Source organism: Montipora foliosa, chromosome 2 (assembly GCF_036669935.1).
Source record: "Montipora foliosa isolate CH-2021 chromosome 2, ASM3666993v2, whole genome shotgun sequence".
In the NCBI taxonomy this organism is placed as follows: Eukaryota; Metazoa; Cnidaria; class Anthozoa; order Scleractinia; family Acroporidae; genus Montipora; species Montipora foliosa.
In genome coordinates this window covers 35350343-35375342 of record NC_090870.1, presented here as the reverse complement: position 1 = coordinate 35375342, position 25000 = coordinate 35350343, and the positions used below count along the sequence as shown (strand labels likewise).

At 39.8% G+C, this 25000-nt stretch overlaps 1 protein-coding gene across 2 annotated transcripts in view; it reads right to left on the bottom strand.

Moving 5' to 3' along the window:
- The window catches only part of LOC137992947 (E3 ubiquitin-protein ligase rnf213-alpha-like), a 169681-nt gene that overhangs the window by 85700 nt on the left and 58981 nt on the right, over nt 1-25000 (bottom strand). For both annotated transcript variants that reach the window (XM_068838545.1, XM_068838544.1), the window contains exons 13-25: nt 24465-24757; nt 20255-20505; nt 19700-19930; nt 15845-16037; nt 15067-15140; nt 13543-13855; nt 10020-10118; nt 9665-9781; nt 8840-9044; nt 8133-8438; nt 3216-3805; nt 1491-1650; nt 143-360 (exon numbers count right to left, since the gene is read on the bottom strand). In XM_068838545.1, coding sequence (XP_068694646.1) covers nt 143-360; nt 1491-1650; nt 3216-3805; nt 8133-8438; nt 8840-9044; nt 9665-9781; nt 10020-10118; nt 13543-13855; nt 15067-15140; nt 15845-16037; nt 19700-19930; nt 20255-20505; nt 24465-24757 — 3050 coding nt within the window. The remainder of the gene's footprint in view (nt 1-142; nt 361-1490; nt 1651-3215; nt 3806-8132; nt 8439-8839; nt 9045-9664; nt 9782-10019; nt 10119-13542; nt 13856-15066; nt 15141-15844; nt 16038-19699; nt 19931-20254; nt 20506-24464; nt 24758-25000) is intronic.

Below are 25000 nucleotides of genomic sequence, written 5' to 3'. Positions count from 1 at the left end.
GTATACCAGACCAAAGAAAAATGTGGCAGTGAAGACGTTTTCCCATATTAGGGATGAAGAAACTGGGATCAAGCCAAAACGTCTCCTAACTGGTGTACACAAACAAGCATAAACGTTCTTGCTAAAGATAATTCAAATATACCAATTTGTCAGGGAGTTTGGGATCTGACTCCACAGCATCCCATACAGGCTTGCACGTCTTCATCAGTGTATTGAAGCCAAAAGAAGGTTTCACATCAAAAATGAGTGGAGCGAATCCTAGACAGCTGGTATGTAAGCATGTGATTCTTGCAGTTTCCGTGTCTGTTTCTCCAGCTGAGATGATTGCCAAATCCACAAGCACTTTAAGTTCTTGAGGCCCTAAGGGAAGAAAACTATTGATACTATTTGACGATTACAGCTTCAGTTATGGCGTCAGTGAATTCACACGTTACTTTTTTGGTGTTCACTTCTTTCGTGACCTCACGAATCTATGTACTTCAGGTCTTTATAGTCAAAAAGTAAACCTCACTACATCAGTTGGGGATCCAGTGGCGGATCCAGGGAACAAAAGCCGAAATTTTTGGTCTTTGGTCATAACAAAGTTGTCTTAAAAAGACTAAAACACCAAAACCGTGAAAGGGCAAAAATAAAGTTTTGAGAGCGCCCCCCCTCCCCTTACCTACAGGTCTGGATTCGCCACTGTTCAAACGGATTTTTCTACATTTACATATTTGTCTAGTTGGCGTCCTGCACCACACATCTCCACTCCCTGTACCATGCTTATCCTTAATAGTTATTATTCCTAATGGAGGAAAATGTCTGCCTTATCATGTTCTGTACAGTGGCATGAAACACGATGGGCATGCTGAAAAGTTATAATTTGAGGGGCAAAACATCAAGGATTGTGTCAACACAAACAAGACTGAGAATTAGTGTTGAATGACAGGGAACAAGAACAAAGGATCGCTTAGAATTAGCCAATATAAAAAATACCATAACACTTTTTGTTTGTCCTTTCATTTTGCATAAGCATTGTTTCCAATTTTCTCTTGGGATCATTATAATTCCCAAGAGAAACTAAAAACAATGCTTCTGCAAAATTTTGGAGGGAAAAACAAAGAGTACTATGGTATTTTTGACATTGGCTAATTTTTTTTGCACTGTTTATTTCTGACCTTGCTATGATTAAATTTGAGGGCAGGCTTTCTGTACATCGTAGGAGATCTCGTTTATCTCTTGAAATCAATTCCTTGGACATTCCTTGCCAGTCACTGGTATTCTTCCATCACTTTTCTAGAGATGCTGGCAAGTTTTTGTTATTAAGTGACATCAATCTAATAATTGGATTTTCAAATTTCTACGACAACTTAATTAGTTGTTGGATCAGTTGATCGGTCATCAGTAATTCAGCCAACCCAGTAGGTCAAAGAGTTACATACTGCTAACTATTTACATGAGATCTGCGAAAAAATAAGTGTAAAAGAAATAATAAGTACCACATTTATTACCTTTAACAGTTTTTCTTAACCAAGAAATAAACGTTTGGCATCGAGCAACAGCATTAAGACATCTCCTTCGATGGTAGGTTATGCTGGATAATGACTCGCCAGCTCTCTGTAAAGCTGGATTAATGCTTTTCAGAGGCCTCCGTTTAAATTCTGTGTTCATCTACAGTGCCACAACAAAAATAACATTTCTAGAATCATATAAATCGTTTCCAACAGAGAAACTCGTTTCTCGATTACCCGCTGGTGCAATAGGGAAAACCAAGAACTAGCCATCATACCACCATAAATGATGATGGCGTAATGTACCCATGAAAACGGTGATATGCTAGCTGCTTGGCAACGGGACAACTGAAAAGGAATTCAGAAAGCCGGACAGGAATCAAACCTACAAGGACGGTAAGATCTGTCAGATGTTCTACTTGAGATACAAAAACAATACGTGAGCTTGGCATTTATCCACGTTCTTAGTTTAAGTGTTTTTATTGCAGTCAAGCATCCACGGTGGGCAAAGACCTTTCTTTAGGACCCATATTTTTCCTTTAATGTTCTAGTAAGTTCTTTCAGTAGTAAGCACAAGGTCAAGCAAGTTTTCAATTCGTCTTAGCAAAGGGCCAAGAAACACTGACGACATCGATTTTATGCAGAGTGATCGAGACCACCTAATTAACCGAATAATGATAGTCCGACTGTTACATGTACATCCTTTCACAGTGCAATGTTATGTGAGACTTCTACGTGCCACCTGTTAATAAGCCCTGTTATTTAGGTGATAGGTACTTCTTGATTGTACATGCAAGACTCGACTAGGACAGTGTGCCTTAAAGTGATATTTGTTTTTGATAAATTGCTGTCAGTCGCCCTCTTGTACCTGCTGTTGCCTAAACAAGACGTTTTGCATCACTTACTTATTTGTCCCAGTTTCACTGCTCACCGCTCTGTATTACTTACCTCTGTCGAAGGTCTTGCTGGTACCATCTGTTTACGTGCAAATATTGCCAAAAAAGTACAGATTTTACTTCACGGTGCCTTCCAATCAATTTTGTTGATAATGCAGAAATCTTTACAACTGTTAGAACTTTTACGAATCATCTCATGTGTATTGAGTCTGTGTAATTTTTACTTCAACTGTTGGTTTTCACGTACGTGATCAGGAGCCATGTTTTTCAACGAAAAGAAAAGAAATCGTTTGCACAATGGTAGAGTTCAATTCCCGGAGGATTGGGTGGGGACACAAATATGGCCGCCGTTTCTTTGTTTAGGGACACAAACATGGCGGCCGTGACGTCACGTGAAAACCGAGAATTGCTTGTAATTTCGCAATCTGATTGGCTAATTTGCCGTTGTTGATAAGAGTGCAGACAATGATGCTTGTGTCAAGCTCATGTCAACGTGTCATGCAATTGTATTAGCGAATCAGAAATACTCATTTTGGGAAATAAACCAATCAGATTGCGAGAAAATTATAGATAAAGTTTGCTCTTTCTTTGTGTCATGCTCCTGGTCACTCTCTGAAATAAACATTTCCTTTGACGTTGAATATTGTGGTAAAAGGCAAATCGATTTGTTAATCATTACTGAATCTAGTGTATTTTTTTCACCCTAAGGGCCGTGAAATACTGCTGTATCTATGATTTACATGCGCTCCCAAGATGACCCGGTGGAGCTCTTGGGATTAATGTCGCGAATATTGTTTCATTAAAAAAATTATTCAAAGAACAAACAAACCTGATTGTTGAGATCCTCTACCAGTTGGAAATCCCCTTTCAGATTAAGACATTCCTTGAATTCCAGAACACTTTTTGCTGCATCAATACAGTTCTGTAATTTTCGGTACTGGTGAATCTGCTCGATGCGCTTGTGGATTAAAGCTCTTGTGGACTCAGTTTGAAGAAAATTTTGGGAGGTAATAAGATTGATTTCCGCAGCGATCTCTTCATTTCTCGTGAAAACCATCAAGAACTTATCAACCTCTTCAAATGTAATTGAACCCGTCAAAAAAAGCTCCTGCAAAGACAGTAGCTGTTTAAACGATGGCGTCCAAACTAACTCCTCAACATCGTCAACACTGAGGCGTCCTCGTCTCTCTGGTGTCAACTTCATTGCTTTTTCACCGTTTTCTTTCCAAAATTGTCGCAGCAGCGTACTGTCAGTTAACTTGCTAAAAGATGAAATCATCTGTTTCGCCCGAGGAGAAAGGCCAAAAAATGTTACAGCAGGAACTACCTTGTCCTCTACGACTGTTGACCTGACAAGATCTTTGATCGGCAGACATGACGCATCAGTCCCACACTTTACTGAAAGTTGCTCCAGATCCACTAAAAGAAAATAAAACAAACAAATCAACAGCCTGGGAAAAATCTTGTTTCCCCTGCAATAACCGAATACCAACCGCGACTCTAAATGACTGTGATTCTTCGTAGTTTTACGGTGTAAATGAACTTTGGGTGCATTAACGTGGTTGATTGAGCAAAATAAAATGAGAGAATTCTCATTTTCTCTTCGTTTTTTACCTTTTTCTGAAAAAAATTGTAACAACAACAGCAACACCAACAACAACAACCTCACTTCCTGGCATAAATCAAATGGTCATCGGTAGTATACTAAGTGGGGGTTCTGCGGCGGGTGGATCAGTGGATCATGTGGATCGAGCGATTCGATCCACAGCCCTCGCCCCTAACCCTTCACCCCAAACCCTAACGAACAAGTTAGCCCTAAACCTTCCCAAAAACGGGTTAAAAAGCTATTTTTCAAGTTTTCGCCTCTCTTCTCACATGATGTTACTGCCTTAGAGTAGTCGAAAACGCAATAACGCTTTTGTTTTCTATGAGACGTCACTTGAATATTTAATAACTTGAACGGGACTGATATACTTGATTGCGCACTTACTAAGAGTCCTTATTGTTTTCAATGGGAATCTAATGAATTAATAACTTGAACGGGATCGTCAAAATTGATTGCACATATACAAACAGCACAATGAGCTATGTCCACACGCCTGAACATGCCCAATTGGCGTCCCGATGACAACTATTTTCAGCCAGTTAAATTAGTAATCATACCAAGATAAATTGACAGCCAGGAAACATTCGTTCATTTCAACGCGAGTGCTAGAAAAGTGTGGATCAAAGAGGAACTCTTCCTATCATGGCTATCATCTGTGAAATTTGTGAGAAAGAGTTCACCCAGATGACAAACATAACGCGGCACAAGAAGACGATTCATGGCGACTGTTCTTTTACTTGTGAACGGTGTGGCGATGTCTTTAATCGAAAAGATGCATTGAAGCGCCACATGAAGAAACATTCTCAAGAGAGAATTCACCAATGTCATTCTTGCTCTCGCAAGTTCTATCGCCATGATAAGTGTTTGGAACACCAGAAGGTATGCGAGTTAGAGAAGTTTGAGGAACGCCGAGACGGCGGCAAGCGAAAATATCCCGAAGGAGAAGAAAATGGAGAGCACAGAGCAAAACAATCGAGATGGGATGACGCAACGGTCAATACGACTACAGAGGGAAATGATGTACACTCGGGCGAAGATACTGGTTGTTCTGAGAATCCTTGCGCTTTGACGTCCGCAATAAAAGATTCCCTGAAAACTTCAATGTGAAGCCTCGAATTCAATAGAAACACAACTTCAGGGTGTTATTACACGGTAAGTAAAAGTCAATGGTCAATCGCCTAAGCCAAAAAACTAAAAACGAAGAGAGGGCTCAAGTGGTTCGTGAGTGATCAAGTTAAGTTAATCAAACCGAAAGCAGATGGTTCTGACGACATCACAGGACCTCATTTTCGCAGTTTTTGCATGACAACCGTGAACGACCATGAAGTTGAAAAACAGGTGGACGAAGCAAGCCAGAAGATTTTTAAGTCCTTTCTCAGCGTATCAGAAGGAAGGAAGTGGTTGGACACTATCAGTGAAATCCTGCACCTCGATTTGAACGTAGCTCAGTACAAACAAATGAAAGGTTCTAGTTATTTGCCTTTACCCAAGAAATAAAAGGATATGAAAGCCATCATTACCGTTGAAAACGAGGATAACAAGTGCTTCATGTGGAGCGTCTTGGCGGCTTTACATCCCGTCCCACGCAAAGCTAACCCAGAGCGAATTCATCATTACAGACCCTATGTGGATGAATTCAACTGGGATGGTATTGAGTATTCTGTAACTGTCAGCAAGATCCCAAAGCTTGAGAAGCAGAACAAGATTACCGTCAACGTGTTTGGATTTGAAGAAGGAGATTTGTTCCCAGTGTATCTCACCAAAGAACGCGAGTTTCCCGCGCAAGTCAACTTGCTGTTGTTTTCCAAAGGGGAGAAACGTCATTACTGCCTCATCAAAAATCTCAAGCGACTTCTTTCCAGTCAAACAAGGCACAAAGCTCAAATGTATTACTGCCCTTATTGTCTTCACGACTTTGTGCGGGAACAGCTACTTGAAGACCACAAGCCACTGTGTAGCTAGTCAGCGTGGACCTCAGAGAATAGAGCTCCCCAATGAGGATAACATGTTTCTCTAGTTTAAGGATTTCCCAAAAAAGCTACGAGTTCCCTTTGTTGTTATTTACGCTGATTTCAAGAGCCTGACCACCAAGATTCAGTCCGCCTCACCAGATCCTAGCCAATCCTCGACCGCGAAATTGCAGAAACATCAAGCATGTGGTTTTTCCTACGTAATTGTTTCCAAAAGACCAAAATACTGTAAACCTCCTGTACTCTATCGCGGACAAGATTCAGTGGATAAATTCCTAAAGAAGAAGAAATAATTCACACTCTCATGAAAGAGATTGTGCCGATGCAATTAACCCCTTCCGAAGAGCAAGAATTTCAACAAGCCACTCATTGTCATATTTGTAGAGAAGAGCTTGGTGCTGATCGGGTTCGAGATCACTGTCACCTCACTGGTGAATTCCGAGGGACCGCCCATAATGCTTGCAATTTGAATTTTCAATTCGCGGGTCGAATTCCGGTCATTCTTCATAATCTCAGAGGCTGACTCCCACCTCACTATGCAAGGCACGGGAAAGTTGAAGAACAAGACCATCAACTGCATTCTAAACAATATGGAAAAGTACATTTCCTTCTTGATTGGCAACTTGGATTTTCTAGACTCGCTTCAATTTATGAATGCGTCTTTAGAAAAGCTTATTTCGAATCTGGAAAAGGCAAATAATTACAACCTTTCAATGGTTTGTACTGAGCTACGTTCAAATCGAGGTGCAGGATTTCACTGATAGTGTCCAACCACTTCCTTCCTTCTGATACGTTGAGAAAGCACTTAAAATCTTCTGGCTTGCTTCGTCGAGCTGTTTTTCAACTTCATGGTCGTTCACGGTTGTCATGCAAAAACTGCGAAAATGAGGTTCTGTGATCTCGTCAGAGCCATCTGCTTTCGGTTTGATTAACTTAACTTGAACACTCACGAACCACTTGAGCCCTCTCTTCGTTTTTAGTTTTTTGGCTTAGGCGATTGACCATTGACTTTTACTTACCGTGTAATTACACCCTGAAGTTGTGTTTCTATTGAATTCGAGGCTTCACATTGAAGTTTTCAGGGAGTCTTTTATTGCGGACGTCAAAGCGCAAGGATTCTCAGAACAACCAGTATCTTCGCCCGAGTGTACATCATTTCCCTCTGTAGTCGTATTGACCATTGCGTCATCCCATCTCGATTGGTTTGCTCTGTGCTCTCCATTTTCTTCTCCTTCGGGATATTTTCGCTTGCCGCCGTCTCGGCGTTCCTCAAACTTCTCTAACTCGCATACCTTCTGGTGTTCCAAACACTTATCATGGCGATAGAACTTGCGAAAACAAGAATGACATTGGTGAATTCTCTCTTGAGAATGTTTCTTCATGTGGCGCTTTAATGCATCTTTTCGATTAAAGGCATCGCCACACCGTTCACAAGTAAAAGAACAGTCGCCATGAATCGTCTTCTTGTGCCGCGTTATGTTTGTCATCTGGGTGAACTCTTTCTCACAAATTTCACAGATGATAGCCATTTTAAGAAGGAAGAGTTCCTCTTTGATCCACACTCTTCTAGCACTCGCGTTGAAATGAACGAATGTTTCCTGGCTGTCAATTTATCTTGGTATGATTACTAATTTAACTGGCTGAAAATAGTTGTCATTGGGACGCCAATTGGGCATGTTCAGGCGTGTGGACATAGCTCATTGTGCTGTTTGTATATGTGCAATCAATTGTGACGATCCCGTTCAAGTTATTAATTCATTAGATTCCCATTGAAAACAATAAGGACTCTTAGTAAGTGCGCAATCAAGTATATCAGTCCCGTTCAAGTTATTAAATATTCAAGTGACGTCTCATAGAAAACAAAAGCGTTATTGCGTTTTCGACTACTCTAAGGCAGTAACATCATGTGAGAAGAGAGGCGACAACTTGAAAAATAGCTTTTTAACCCGTTTTTGGGAAGGGTTGGGGCTAACTTGTTCGTTAGGCTTTGGGGTTAAGGATTAGGGGCGGGGGATGTGGATCGAATCACTCGATCCACATGATCCACTGATCCACCCGCCGCAGAACCCCCACTTAGTATACTACTGTCATCACACATTTGTTGAAAATCAACTTCTAATGAAACTCTCACTCTCCGGTTTTACAGTGAAGAAATGCCTGTTTCGTTTACCTTGTTTGATTGAAGAAGACATCCTGATAAAGAAAGAAACTTTAGCTTGTTCATCCTGAAAAGCACATAGCTCTTTACAACGTTGATCCAGCAGTTTTTCCAAAACCAAATGTTCATCTTTATCTTTACTGATTAGCTTACAAAGGATTAGAAATCGCTCAGAATTTTCGCGGATGATAGCCAACATTCGCACTTCTATGGAACCATCCTTCAAATATCCTACTGCAGCCTCAAGAGACGACTGAGCTAACAACAGAATCTCTTGACCATCTTCCTTTAGAACTTTGCGATAATCCGATTCGGGTCCTGGAAAAGCAAAATGATGGCAAATTATAAATAGACAAATGTTGAACTGTCTTCTAGTATCGTTTTCTCGTAGTAAGCTGTACAACAAAAATACTTCATTTTCCTATTTTAATCCTTATGCCCAACGCGAAAAAAACTGGATGGGAAAGCCAGGGAAGAAAATAATTATTAAAGCAGGAAGCTTGAAGGCACGTTTATTCAAAGGAGTCTTTCTCATGATCACAAAAAACTGAAAGGAGATATCTTTTTGACAACTTACAGTCTGAGCGTGATTTCCACACAATACACGTTCATATGCATGCACATCCGAGGCCCTAATCACAGAGCTCGCCAACAACCCATTACTTCCCACTAACCAGGAAAAGTAAGCAACTTAAGTGTTTACAAATTAAAAATCATACCAAATCTTTCGAAAAAACAGAGCCAAAGCCTCCATTCAAGAACGTGCTTGAAAATTGCCACTGAAGAACATGGGATGCCTCCTTGTGATTTGGGCCAACACTTTGTCAGCATCAGGGTGAGGAGATCCCCACATTTAGATGCTTGGGGAGATTGAAGTCCGTGCTCCGAGAGGTTCTTGAACAGGTTTTCATTCTCATTTCCCCTCTAGAAATAAAAAAGCCTTTACGAGGAGGACTGGAATTAAGCAGTTGAGAGATCAAAAAACAAACTGATCATTATAACAAGAAAATAGCTTTCGATTCACCCACAATTAAATTATACAGAAGTGGTTGAATGGTACGTTCTGCCCCAAATTTCGCAACATAGGTTACATAGAGTTAATAAGACTACCATAACTAAATTAGAATATTCTGGCACAATAATGACGAAGGTTGTGTATAATTTCAATCTCTCTGGAGATTGTCTTCCAAAACTGAAAAATGTGCCCACTTAAATTAAGGTGAAGGAAATGCCTGTAGCAAGGTATTGAATATGATCGTTGTTTCTTTTTTCTTGTTTACTGACCGTTTCAACTGTTTCTTTTAGACTTTGCTGAGGTGGATGCAAGGTAAAATCTGTTGTGTCTATCTTTGCATAATCTACTACAACAAAGCCAAAGAATATTTTTGGTGTAGGATATTTTGGGTTTGACAGTGAGTAGGATAAGAGTATTGGTACATACATTTGTACACTGGATGAAGGCATACAGAAGCAAACTTTAAGAAAAAACGCAACTGACATAACCCTTCTTAAAAACAGAATGATGAAGCACAGGTGTAGGTTACCTGCAAAAGGTTGTCAACTTTCTTGAATGTAACGTCAGAAACTAGGTTGCGGACACAGCTGTCTTGAGCAGCCATATTAGCTTTGGTGAAAACTTCGACCAAATCATTGCAGTCTCGCTAAAGAGAAAAATATCCGGGCAAATACTTTTCAACACCAAACAAAATAACAAAAAAGAAAAAAAATCGCTTAAAAAAACGCCAGCTTCGGCAAGTACGAGAGCAGAAATTACGTAAAACAAAAGAAACAAAAGACAAAAAACAAAGCAACTCCAAATAAAGACTAATCCCAAGTGACCAAAAACACAATGCTTTCCGATACCCGCAGAAAGACCCCAAAGAACAGCTTAACACTGACCTCTTCCAAACGCAGTTTGAATGACTCTGTCAAGCGATTACTCCAAATCTCGTTACAACTCTTATTCCCCCATTCAACACACCACAGATTTGTCCAAATCTGAGGAAAGAGATTGTTAATAAGAGACGCAAATCAACTTAAATTAGCCTGCAAGTAGACTTGCAAAAAAATCTTTCCGAGCTCTCCTTCAAATCCTTTAGCTTCAAGAAAGAACTCTTAAGGCGCACATAGAAAGCTTAAGAACACTGCATTTACGGGGGGGCCAAAAGAATGACTCAATTTCTCAAAGGAGATGGGTAATTACCCTTATCCCAGAAGCAGATTCGGATCCCTGAACAGTTTCAAATTGGCCTTCGATTACGTTGGTACATTTGGACCATATAATTGCCTCAAAAAAGGTGCTCACCCTTCTAATCGACAATGATCAAACAGATTTTATTATCGGACAAAACCGTACTCCAAATATTCCAATAATACCCTGGCAACTGGATTTTGCAGAGCCTTGGACTCTATTGAATTCCGTTTTAAAAAAAACCGTTGAGTTATTTAACACTGGATTTTATTGTCATTAATTATAGTTCGGTTGGAAGGGCCAGCAAGCCTTGTTGCTTGGACCTGGAGAAACCATTTCTTCTTCTGAGAAAGTTCGTTATGATGAGCGTCGATGTCACATCGATAATTTTAAGATTAACGCGAAAAAGTTAGACACAACTCTTGACATGTGTGACAGCCAGTCTTACTCTATTTGGAAGATATCTCACAGCTCAAAGCCTCAGAATCTGCCAGGAGGTACATATCGCCCTATGTAATGGAGTCCAGGTGGCCCTCGGATTCCAGATGCCAGCCCGTTGATTCCCGATCCCCGAATAGTTGATCCCGGATTCTGAGTCGTGGATTCCAGATCTCAATCTCCGAAACTCAAGGGTTCCACGGAAATGGATCCTGGATTCCATCGAAATCCGTCGATTCTGCATTCCATACATTTGTTTCCGGATTCCACGCTCTGGATTCAGGATTCCAAAGCCTCACATTTGCTGGACTCCTGAATCCGGATTTCTTCACATCAGGCGGTACATACTATCTCCACCCTTAATATCACTAATAACTACACTCAAGCTGTTAACTCTATCATTTATTATTAAGAGAAACTACAAAATTAAGTGCAAAGTAACGTTATTAGACAAGATAAGGAATGTTTACATGTGCCCAGTGTAGAGGTTATGGTTAAATCATTGAGACTGGCATGGATTCCAGAACTCTAGCGAATGAAAAAGGGAATTATGTTTCGCTTATGTTTACAACTCTTTACCTGTTCAAGAAACACACAGCGACCTAAATTTCATAATACTATGTGATCACCAGAAATTATATTTATATGCAAATTGCTTCAGCAATACTCGAACGCTGCATCTTCTTGAGAAGGAAAGGTTGAATTTCTTTACTCTCCGAACATATGTTGCAGCTTTTATCCAAAATTTCCTCAAACCTGATTAATTTGCAGTTTTGCGGACAAACATAAGGGTATAGAAGACAACACCCTGCTAACAGATAACGCTCATTCCTTGTTTAAGTGACAAGTGAAACTGCTCATGGACAAAATTATTTATTTTGGAAATGATAAAATGGTTCAGTGGAGATAATGGCACCTCCTTCTCGTTCTCTCGAATTGACTGAGTAATTTTCATCAAAGAAGAAAAAGAAGTAACAGAACCTTTCTAGTTACATGCAAACTTTAAGTCCCTATGAAGTAAAAAATACATTTTGCTTACTTTGAAGAACTGTGAAAATGATGAAGAATGGCGTTTTCTATTTTGGAATATCTTCTCTCATAGACCTAATCGGCTAACTCAATGTTGTACCCAATTCAAATCTCCCGGGACTAAGATTCTTTGTGTATTGTATTTGCATGATAATGTAGTATTCATATTTAAATGATATGGAAATACCCGGAACAAAACGTTTTATTCCCAAAGGGTTTGAATTGGGTACAACATTGAGTTAGCCGATTAGGTCTATTCCAGAGATATTCAAGTTTTTGTTCAAAAATTGATGACGTCACAAACTGTACAAATGACTGTAATAAATTAAATTGAAAATATCTCCGAAAATATAGGATGGGTGTTGTTCAGACTTGGCAGCAGTAACCTACGTCAGGTAAGGCACAAAATGACACCCTCTATTCTGTTGCCAAGGCAACCGTATTTGCACAATTGATTTTGTCGTTTATTGTTGTGATAAGATATGTTCACCCTCGGTAAGCCTATACAGAGATGTACGGCATTATTGGCAGCACATGCGTTTCACGTCTAACCATCTACCTGTACTTATCGGTTCAAAATCCGAGATACAGTTTGAACAAAACGTGAACATCTTGAAAGAGAAAGAAGGTATTCCAAAATAGTAGACAGCATTCTTCATCGTTTGGCAGATATTTTTTACTTCATAGGCACTTTAATAATTTCATTCTTCTGTACACCAAATACTGTGCACACCTCCCGAAATAATTAGGAAAGTAATTATCCTTTGATGATTTTATTTTTCAACTAGCGCTCAGATATCCTTTTGAAAACACAAAAATATACTAAAATGCGTGCCACACATTGTCGCAAGATCATTTTGCCTTTTTAACCAATTTAAATGTTTCCTGCATTGTCGTTGCAGTAGCAATTGTAGTTTCTTAGACTCCCTATAATATCTTTAGCAAGCTATTAGCGCCTTAACTGATTAGAGTGTAATGTGAAGTGCTAAGTATCTATAAACCATGTGAGCGTTAGCCCTACTGATGGAAATGGGCCCACACAAGGACAGATAAAATCTCTGACCAGGGTGGGAATTGAACCCACGACCTTCGGGTTAGATCACCCCTGCTCTATCGACTGAGCTACAAGGTCAGAGGGAGCAGGCTGTGGGAACTGACGATGTTAAAGTCACGGCAATGAACACGTACGAGTACAAGGAAGGATTACGCTTTTGCAAACGTTGGCCGTGGAGCACTTTTATTAGAACAGACTTAACTGATTAGAGTTTAATGCATTTTGGTAGCTGCAAATGTGTATATCAGAGTAGACTGCCCATTGCAGGCAGATTGAAAAGCCGAGGTTTCCAGCGTAAGAAAGACTAACTAAGTACAAGAGAATGGATTTTACAAAAATACATGCATACAAACAAATAGAAAGAAAAATGTAAGATAATGTATCAAAGCATGGGCCTGCTTGACCAATGCTCTCGCTTTGCCGAACACGCACCACTTGTCGGATTTTCCCCGAAAGAAGCGCCTGTCTGCAAACCACGCAAAATGGAAAAGCTGAGATTGAGAGAACAGTAACTACCACCTGCACGTTGAATCTTAGTTCGGTATTTGCTTTAAAATACTTCACTTAGATTTCACGTACTGATATATCTTCTCTCTATACCACTTTCCATTCTTGTCACGACACCAAAGTGCTATTAGAAGCCTGATTATCCAGATAGTCCCCAATTTTACATGGGCAAATCTGTGTTTAACAGATCAGTAACAGCATACCTTTAGCTCTTTGTCCGTATTATCTATGGTGTAACACGGAATTGAGCTCAGTAATGACTTCTTCAGCCACTTCTTTACAGCGTCAAAAGTTTCTACCACTACATTTTCCATTTCTTTAAATGTGTTCCCATCATCTCGCTCAGGTTCAACTATCTCCTCCAATATAGCAACCCACATCGCTATGCTTTGCAAGCACTCTTGCAGTAAATTAAATTTACAAGATAAAGATAACGTCCTCAGAATGCACAAGCAGGATTTAACACACAGAATTGCTTCCTGGGTTGACGTAACTTGACCATCAGTGGAAGAACCCCTACCAGAAAAAAAGGTAATCGTTAATCAATCCCGTTTCCAGATCCCATCGCTTCTCTTAGCCGGCGGGGCCTTCGCACGAGAAAACGAAGAGCTCTGGAGACACAGGATTTGCAGTCCAAAATTGTAGGACTTCCGGAGTTCATACATAACTCGGCAGTAGCACTTAACATGGCGGCGCTCAGAAAACTACATTCGATGAGTCTCCATGTGAAGCTTGATCCATATTCTTTGGATAAAACTTAATGTTCAAATAAATTCATTTTTCATTCTGAATCAAAATCAGCAATAATTTCAAAGAAACAAGTTGTGATCCACCTTGCTTGCAAAATCTTTAGATTGGCATTGGCACCACGACATACCAGCCCAACAAATTATAACCCACATTCCCCACATTCGAGGCAAAAGTTCGGTCTACAAGCCCAATCTTCTCAGGAATCTATTGCAATTTTTTCAATTTTTCCCAACTGTTCAAAGCATGAAATTTATTGTATCCCAGAGGAGCAAGAACTTCAGTTAAGGCTGCTTAATTGAAAAAACCTCTAAAAGACAATGGATACAGCATGCAAAGAAGGTTGTGGCCTCGTCTTAACGAGTCGTTTGTTTGACCGTTGCTTATTACCACCATGAAGTCTCCCACCAGGTCAAAACCATGCACTGAGAATCCAAGAACCCATGGCATAACATAAGGAATGTGAGACGCTGTTCCAACCTATTTTTTTCATAACACAATTATAATTATTCCTTGGCTTTTTTCAGTATTTATGCAATCGTGAAGCCTGTCCCTATTCATTCTAACATTGCTGACCAACTAAAAAAACACTTTTTTCGACAACGGGGTACACGCCACTGGTGATGACTTTTCGAGTTTTCAACACAACGATTCCTAGTTCAGGGGTTTCAATAGAAGCCGTTTACCGGCGGTATACCGCCGCCTGCTTTGCCTCACACCGCCGGCTTGTTTGCCTTGATTTTCGCTAAAAATGCTATCATAAACTTGTCAAACTGCCGCCTTCAATGGGCTATCATGGACAGCTATTTCAGAAGTTATTGAAACCCCTGCTAGTTGTAAGTCTAAAGGACAATGCGTGTTTAAAGGCCACGTAACATCACTCTCCACTTCAGACATTGTCGACAAGGTGTTTCTTTCTAATCCTTCAGTTTTGAAACGCGAAAATGGTTAATCAAAAACACAGTTACCAGGAAACGTACCCGTTGGTTGTGGTCCGAACCTCAGCCTTGACATTTTGCCTTGTAACCAATAAGCCTGTCGCAACCCCCTCTCTCTATACCACACAGAAATAGGTATCAAGTCACACAAAAATAGACCATCATGACAGAAATTAAAAGGGCAAGCTGTTTAGTGTGTGCCGGTAAAGATGAATTAGGACAGCAAAAACCATTAAAAGGGCAAATATGTTCACTTACTCGAAAAATCTACATGACAAAATTATGTAGACCTTGAGAGGGCACACACATTCCATTTCCATCCAAAGATGAATAAATACAAAAGTCAATAATTTGTAACTGAGTGGTCCAATACGTTCTTCTCAGCCTTGTCATTTTTGTCTCCTCATGAAAGTCAAATAATTTAATTTAATTTATTAACTTTGCCATTCAAGCTGACAGAGGGCCACAACAGCTTGCGCCAATTACTGTGGCTCCTTTTTTTTTTACCCTCCCAACCATGATACACAACAGAAGACAGACCACAACACCGGGAACTACGTGCCCTAGATGTTGCACCTTATTTTTCATAATAAAAAAGAGACCATTTGATATTCAAAGGTCTTGTTAGCCTGTTTTTGAGTACATGAGATCGCATTATACACCAGCGGATGGAATGTTGCATGGTACAAATTGGATCTAAGAGGGTCTCTACTACCATTTTGCATTTTTTGCAAGGCATGTGATTATTTTGGACCCCCGTGTTAGTTCATACATGGATCATCACGTACTCAAAAACGCAAAAAGCAAAGTAGCAAAGTACCTCACTATCCAGTGATGGGATCTTTTCAGAAATAATTTTGGCAAGGGTTGCGTATATTTCAACTGGGGGAAATCGTCTTGAGGAGGCGATTTTGTCAAAGGCTGGACAAGAATTGGCTAGAAGAAATGTCCTTCTAAAGAGGGGGTCCAGTTCAAACAGAGAAGACAACATGTTTATCCAAGTCGAGGGGCAACTGAAAAATAGACAAATATACAAAAATGAGTTGATTGGTAACTCAGTTTGAAAACTGAAATATTTGGCTGCAGCCAATAACCTCAGGCACAATGGAGAGTGAGAAAAATTGATTTGTCTATCTTAGTGTGGTGTGCTCTTAATTACTGTCGAGACATAATGTAGCGCGAAACTTGGTAAGAGGTGTTAATGGTATGCTACGTTTTTAGTGTCAAAATTCATACATGTATTCGGCATTTCAGACATTAAATTTAGCTATTCAAACCTTCAGTTTGGAAATTCAACAATTTAAACATTCAGTTCAATTGAATATTTGAATTGTCGAATTAAAAGTTTGAATTTTAAATGTGTGAATTGAAGAACTGAAGGTTTGAATTGCCAAATTGAGGGTTTGACTTACAATGGTCCCAAGAGAAAAGAAAAACAATGCTAATGCAAAAGTTTGGAGGGCAAACAAAGAGTAGTATAGTATTCTTGAAAGTAGAGTAAGAACTTTTCATGCACGACTGCAACTGATGGTTTGCGTCTGACGTCACAGAGGCGACGTTGGTGTACAGAACAATGCAGAAAAACGTCTTTTGGGAATTTGACTCTATAATTGTCGCTGCTCATCGCCGTCGCAAAGTACAGCAACGACGCAGCTCAACGAGGTCGAACCGAAAGCATACAATGGCGCCTCTGGCAGCCGCTATACGGTCCATGTGTGACCTTGGAGCGCAGCTTACAGCCAGCTGGAATCAGCTGCATGTTGGTTTTTACTGACGGGGAAAACTGGAGAACCCGGAGAAAACCCCTCGAAGCAGAGAAGAGAACCAACACAAAGTCAACCCACTTATGGCGTCTGGTCCAGGAATCGAACCTCGGCCACATTGGTGGGCGCGAGTGCTCTCACCACTGCGCCATCCCTGCTCCCTTACCGAGAAAAATCCCGATTCCTTTTGACAAGACCCCACAATCACCCATTCTGGACAAAATTAGGCCATTTTCTATTGTTTTGTACACCAACATGGCCGTCTCATCACGTGGATACAAACCAAGAATTGGACGGTAATTGCGTTCGATCGAAGGAGAACGCGTCCTAATTTTGTCCAGAATGGGTGATTGTGTGGTCTTGTCAAAAGGAATCGGGATTTTTCTCGGTAAGGGACACCAAAACAGCCGCCCCGAAGATTCTTTTGTTGTTTGCAGGGGCACCCTCGCGTGGATTCTCGCACGCGTATCGATCTGTTGTCACATGCTTAGTTTTCTAGCTTGGAACCCTAAGGAAACACAGGCTACACGACTGTCGAACGCACTTCAGAAATCCGAGATTAATACTAATTTACTATCGGTAAATTATGGACAGGTTTTGGTGTTCAGTTTTTCTCAAATTTAAGTGTTGTATTGGAGCCAATATTACAAGCAACCACATTTATTATATACATACTGAGATTTACCCACTGAAAAGGCGCAAAATAAATTCGGTTCACAAGCTGGGGTAAGAACCCAACAGCCAATCAAATGGCGCGTATCGCTTTTTCCACATGTGAGGAAAGCGATACGTCCAATCAGGTGCCGCGTATCATGTTTTTTGACGTGTGAGCCATAACAAGATGATTTTCATTCAGCAGGCAGTGTTTCGCTTGTTTGAGAAATTTTAAGCCTTCGCAAGTGTCGAAGCTCAAAAACATGAACGAGAAAAGGTTTGTTGATCACGATGCTTCGGTCGAGGATTATGTGGAAAATCTCGAAAACAAGAACACAAAAGAGAAAACAAAACGAGATGAGAAACTGCTGGAAACGTTTGAGAAACGAAAAGACGGTCAAGAAGTGCAAAACATAGAGGCCGCAGAATTAAACAAGCACCTTTCGGACTTTATTTGTTCTGAGAGACGTAAAGACGGTAAGGGTTATGAGCCTTCAAGTTTAAGGTGCCTTGTTTCAAGTATTGAGGGACATTTGAAATAATGTTGTCCATAATGTTCGCTTAGGTAAAATATATGCTATTTACAAGGTAATTTTTGTTAAATTAAAATGTAAATTTTGTTAATTAAAATGTTAAAACCAAACGTTTTCGGCTGTTTGCCAACATCAGGGTTAAAAATGACCGTCCGCACGCATCCATGCCTATATATCTTACGTAATTCCCGTTGGGAAAAGTTTGGAAACATAAGAAATAACTTGTTTGTTCACACTGGGGCGGAATTGTTGGATCATTAGCCCCTCGACGATTCTTACGTTTATGGAATGTTTGTGCAGAGAGAACGCGCCAAGTGAAAAAATGTGATGGTTTTTTACGCAGGTGTTTTGCAGGTTCAGAGGTGTGAGCAGGATTTGAATGTTCCGCAATTCGCACTGCTAAGTTTCTCAGTCTCGCCAATGTAACCAATACCACAAGAACAATCTCCTTTGTAACAAAGACAAAAACACCCACAGATCCAAAGTTGTTTACAAAGGAGATTGTTCTTGTGGTGTTGATTACATTGGCGAGACTGTGAGAAACTTAGCAGTGCGAATTGCGGAACATTCAAATCCTGCTCACACCTCTGAACCTGCAAAACACCTGCGTAAAAACCCATCACATTTTTTCACTTGGCGCGTTCTCTCTTCAGCACAAACATTCCATAAACGTAGGATCGTCGAGGGGCTAATGATCCAACAATTCCGCCCCAGTCTGAACAAACAAGTTATTTCACAAAAATTACCTTGGAAATCGCATATATTTGAAATAATATTTTCACATTCTTTGCTTGCTTTAATGTCAAATTTCCGGCACAAATTTAAGCCTATGTTATAATCTTTGAATGAGTTTTTGACTTGAAGTCGTGTAAAAGAGCTTTGTCTTGGTTTGCCATTAAAGACGATAAACAAGACTTTAAATCGGGGACAGCTATTCTTAGAGTTTTTTTCATAGAGTTATGTCGTAGATCCTGAATTCAGGATTATGGACTGCCAAAATCCTGCATTCAAGATTTTGGAATTCAAGATTTTGGACTTCCAAAATCTTGAATTCAGGAGGATTTTGGTAGTCCAAAATCTTGAATTCAGGATTTTGGAAGTCGTTAACTCTAACTCTTAAGTCATAACTCTACTGAAATGACTCCATTGATAGTTAACCTCCTTTAAATCTCAGTGTGTATGTAATGAACACCATATCACAAGTAAAGTGCTTTGCACAGTTTTTACGTACGAGTTGTTTTTGTATCAGAAATCTCACTCGTTCGCTGCGCTCACACGTTCGATTTCTGATACGTAAACAATTCGTGCGTAAATACCGCACGCCCGCACTTTCCATGAAGTATTCTCTATCTACACAAGCTCACATGACGATGGAACAAACTAAATTAAAGCCGCATCCACACGAGCACATTTTCTGTGGCAATTTTTGTGTGACAATTTTTATTTTCCAGTCTATATGACAAAATTGCCCAAATTTTATGTGACAAATTCATTTGCTGAAAAACTGGCATGTGCTCGACAACCCCCAAAATGAACTGCATCATGTTATTTTTTGCAAGTAGTGAATAAATATATTTTTGTTTTTTCTCTTTTTCCATGAAATTATTTTCGAGTGCAATTTATTTTTCGGCTTATCTTTGACCTTTGATAATTCCTTAAGACTTGAGAAATCATGAATTCCGAAAGGAAAGCTGAAACTTAAGTATTAACTAAATTAGAAACTACCTCTTGTCAGGTAAACGCTTCTCTCGCAGAGTTTTTGTGTCAAATCCAACAGCACCCCACCATGTGTCATCGTTGGGTTTAGGTTCCTCCATGAGCAACACATCATTGCTAAATGGTTTTGATGATTGAGTGAGAAAGTGAACTAACGGCACTGCAAAAAACCAGTCGTGTAGATCATACATGGTTCTGGCAACATATCTGCAAATGCCCTGTATCGCCTCACCCAGCAACCTGTACGATCAAGCAAAAAAAAAAAGAAAAAGGCATCGAATCACTTACGTAACCAAACAACAAGGACAAAAGGTTTCAACTAGATAGTTATCCTTATAGATATCGTTGAAATAGAATTGAATTGATATGCAGTTTTCCGCATCCTATTTATTATTTATTTTCCATTTTTTAAGAGAGTATTTGATTTTCAGTTCTTAGAAGTTCAATTCCTGTACTAAATTTAAACTTTTCCTGTGTCTCATGTTATCTTGACACTGCATGGCAAATGATCTATGTTAGTTTGCACATCTGCCGGTACATAGGAACAGTAAAATTGCAACTCACTGCCAAACTCCAGGGTCGAAGTGTTTGAGAAGCACGTCAAGAGCTGGGCAGGTTTTGTCTTCACGGTGTCGAAAGAGACGGAGAGACAAAAACAGACCACGATAGTCATCACCATCAAGAAATATGTTGTGAGAAAAAAGGACATAAGCAATTGCAACTGCCGATACTAAGCGGTTGAAGTTCTTGTACGTAGGTTCCAATGAAAGTGAAGAATCATGATCAATCTTCCCTTTCAAAAACGCCTTTAGAATCTATGAGGGTAAGAAATAATGCACAATAACGAAATGAGGAGAACAATATACCCTTTGCATGTATGGCAGCAACATTTGAACAAATTAATAATCTCATTTCCTAGACCAAAGATCGTCACTTCATTTGAATGAACCTTAATATGTGTTACTATAGTCATTCAAGTACCGCTGCAAAACAAAAACTATATGGAATGAACTTATGTAGAACAACAATGAAAATTAGATTTTAAATTAAAAACTTGACAATGGTATACTGGGAAATTACACACCCTTTGTTAGGCACAGAAAGGATTCTTGGAAGGTGTTGGATATGTGAGAAGGTCATGTGCTAGAAGGACCCGTGACTCGCTCCTTCAAGAAATGACGGTATAAGATCTGCCAGTGCTTAAGTCCAGATGATTGAGACGAGACCGTGGAAGAAAGTAAGAGGACTAATAGACCAAGACAAATGCCGACTATGAGGGGAGAGTAAAGAGCTAATACAACACCTGCTGGCAGGATGTAAGAAACTGGCCGGATCAGAGGATGTCAGAAGACAAAAAAAAATAAGCCTATGAAAATACTGGGCCTGCTATACGGAGATTTTTCGAAAAGCAGCCACTATGTTAAAACCCGAGCATACAACTCTCTTGTTAGACTTTGAAGAGCAGCATCTAAATGCATTGGAATTCGATCAACAACGATCTAATTAGTGCTGGAACTATGATGTTCAAAGCTGTACACAATTTCGCCGAACTTACATTCCCAACATCTGACAACTTAGCTTTCCGTGCCAGTTGCTCTAACCATGTGCTCAAGGTTAGGCACATTCTTGCCACTGTCGTTTTCACCTATGCGTGGACACGTGACGGCAAATCATGTTCTAATTGGCTGCAAACGTGACAAGTTTCATCTTCAATCATTCGACGTTTTCCTAGAATGGCGGCAAGACTGGATAGCGATCTGATAAAGTATGTTTCAGCTTTTCGCAAAAGTTGATTCATGTCAAGAGTGACGATTTGAGACGATGAATTATTGGCGCGAGCAGGATTTCCAAAACTTAGAGGTGGAAGTTCCAGAAGCTCATCGACGGCTTATCCAAAAAATGGTCACTAAACTACAAACTCCTGAAGTGAAGTCTGGGGGAAATCGTTCTCATTTCACAGCAAGTTTGAGGAAAGTCCAGGAAAAAGTACTCTTAATTCAAGAAGAGAATTTTCAGCGACATTTGAAAGCGAACCATCGTCTTCCAGAACGCAGAGCAAAATTTCTAGTAAGCTTTCCAACATTGAAGGGTATAACGCCTTACTGGTATGGTAAACTATCGCCTGCATATCATAAGCAAACTTTCCAAGACAAAATTTAAATACTAAATAGTATCATTAATGGCTTACAATATAGAGATTGAAATTAGTGTCTATTTTTGAGTTGTTTATCGGATGAATGTTTTTATCAACTTAGCTGTAAAATCAATCAACTGTTATGCTCTAGACCCTTCTAGTTAATCCAAAGCACAAAAAGGTTGTGAAAGCAAAAAGGATTTAGTCGGTAGTGTACAGGATTACAAATCTTCAGTACTTAAGTTCAGTTTTAGCATGTTTCAAGTTCATTTCCTCGGTTATTTATATACTTCGGTTCACTCCTACCATCAGGTGACTGAAAATTGGTGAACAGGTCAATTATGTTTCCCATGTTATTTTGATTGTATAAACTTTATTTGCAACAAAGTACAAAGCAAAATACCATGGGTGATCATGACTTGTGTACCTGTGAATGAATGCTGTACTAAAGTGATAAGTAGACTGTGGATTACAGACACCAAGACCATGACTAGCCCTTTCACTTACTTGTATTTCCCACCCAAAAATAGGAAACTGTGTAACTGCCCTTTTTCTGTCTATGTATTACCGATTGCGTTTGTGACGATTCATACTTTCCTTAGGCTGCTTAAAGCAAATCCAGCACAATCGAGAATTTTTTCTGTATATTTCATAAAGACAAATCTTGGAAAACTCATGGACAAGTAGAACAGCAAAGTTACAATTTCTTAAGTCGAATAAAATATTAAAAAAATATCCAGCATGTCGGTAATATCCGTGCATGTCAGCCACTTCTAGATTGCCGACTGCAAGCCAAACAGCAGACTCCAAATTTTCAAACACGATATCTTGATATTGGTATTTCAAGAGATATTTCAGCTTTGAAAATACTTCTTCGTCGGGGTTAAAGTCAGGGGAATAAGCTGGTAAATACACAAGTTCCATTCCCACGTCATTTAAAAAACTGCGAAGAGCCACTTCGGCATCACCATGATGGGCAGCAAAGTTGTCTACAACAATAATATCTCCATTCTCCAAAACTGGTCTCATGGTATGTGGATCAACCATTTCTGACGCTTCAGAGAAAAAATCTCAAAAATTCAATAGGCTTTGACGCACCTTGAGCAGTGTGGCCCAGTGGTTAGGTCGCTTGCCTTGAGGCTCAAGACTCGTTCTGACCACTCGTTGAATTTGTTTCTGGTAAACCTGGTTCAACTTCTCGGCTGCACTTGTAAATAGCCAACTGGTTTGCCTCCGGCCGTTTGGGATTCTTAACAGTTGTTGTTGTTGTTGTGTTCTGTTGTTTCGTTCATTGTGCTTCATTGGCCCTGAAAAGACCCTATGGAGAGCGGTCAATTATGTATGTATGTATTTATTTGCGTACTTCACCCCATCAAGATCTAGACCGGCAAAAAAGCCGAGAGTTATGTTTGCGGTTGATAAATTGCGTCGCACATCAAAACACTGTTCGCCCCCAGGAGAGTAACCGTAGACTCGGTGTCCGCTATCCGGCAATTGAAATCCTGTTTCACCGAAAAACTTTATCGTGTAAGGATCTCTATCAGACAAGTAATCTAGGAACAACACGAGTGAACCTTTCGCCAGCGCACTTCCCTAATATCTCCCTGCGGTTACCAAAGTTGCTCAATTCCGATTTTATTTCTTGAGATCCCTTACTTAGGTCAATTGTCTCCAACAACATCGAATCAGCGAGCGACAGCTTGCTTGGTGTTCTGATGTGCTTTCTCGGAAATGGGTGAATATTCCAGTTTCGCGATATTGTTTAACAAACGTATACGTAGTTGAACGTAGAACCCGGGATACGCAGCCTTCTACTTATTTCATTTACTTAAAGTGTAGCCGCCATATCGATTACTTCATTTCTTAAATCGGTAGGAAGTGCAGCGCCAGTTTTGAAGTTGCGCCCATATTTGTTGATGAAAAACATATTTCCTAGTAAATTGCAGTAGTTTCGAACTATCACTCGCAAAAGTTTGCTTTACGGCTGCCAAACTTGTCACGTATGCAGCCACTTTGAACATGTTTCCCCGTCACGTGTCCACGCTTAGATGAAAACGACGGTAATGCATACAAGTTTTCTTTTTTTGCCGATATTTCTCGTTGTGGAATAGTCTCCCAGTAGATGCTGTGAACACTGAGACTGTCCCTTCCTTCCAAAGGAGTACCTGACCAATTATCAGGCATATTTTGTAGTGATCTAAATTTTTGTAAGAACGGTACTGTGATTTAAGTAGTGCTATGCTAATTTGTCTACTTGTACTGTTTCCCTGTCATCTCTTTTCCGATGTCGGCTGCTTCTTAACATCCTGTATAGTCTTCCAACTGCTAGGATTATTAAATATGCACATATACATGAAATGTATAACGGGATGAATGTATGAAGTTGCATGCAAATAACATTAATGGGAATGTTGTTTTGGGGGGCCGAGTTTGCTTCCGTTTTGATAAAATTATTTTGCAAGGAAGAGCAAAGGAAAAGTTAACAATTACTTCAAGCACAGTGCGAGAGAGAGACTTGATATTAAGGAAACAAGAAAAAGTGGTTCTGCGGTAATCATGTTGGGTCTATAACCGAGATGGCTGAAAAGCGACCAGTTCTACTTAGAAGTAATGAAGGGCAAAAGAATTATCATAACTTACGTCTTTAAAATTGTAGGATGCTGGAACATTTGAAATCTGATGATGTTCCTGCACCACTGACTTTGTCATGCACCCAGCTAAATCTTGGATAACGGCCACTGCCGCCCAGGCATTTATACTTGAACACCCTTCGTCCACTACAAACCCCTCCCAAGAAGGCAACATTGCCCAAGTGGCAATCTTTCTTCCTTCAGCAGCATCCATGCCTTTCAAGAAAGATGGGAGTAAGTTTCGTATACTTTGGAACCAGTTGGGAGGGCTGAAAATGGTATCATCGTACTGATGCCAAACAGCTAAATTTTGATGAGAAAAAAATAACACTTTTGTTACATAGCAATGTTAGTGGAATAAATCCGTAACAAGTGAAATTAAGAAATAATTTCACTTTCTTGTTCTATAAACTTAACGAACCAGTAGACAGGTAAAATTATAAGAATTTTGAAACAAATTTGAAAGTAATTTCACAAGTGCACCTTTTGATTGCCTTAAATGGGGTATTAGGCTGATTTGTAGAAGCAAAAGTGATACTTCAAAAT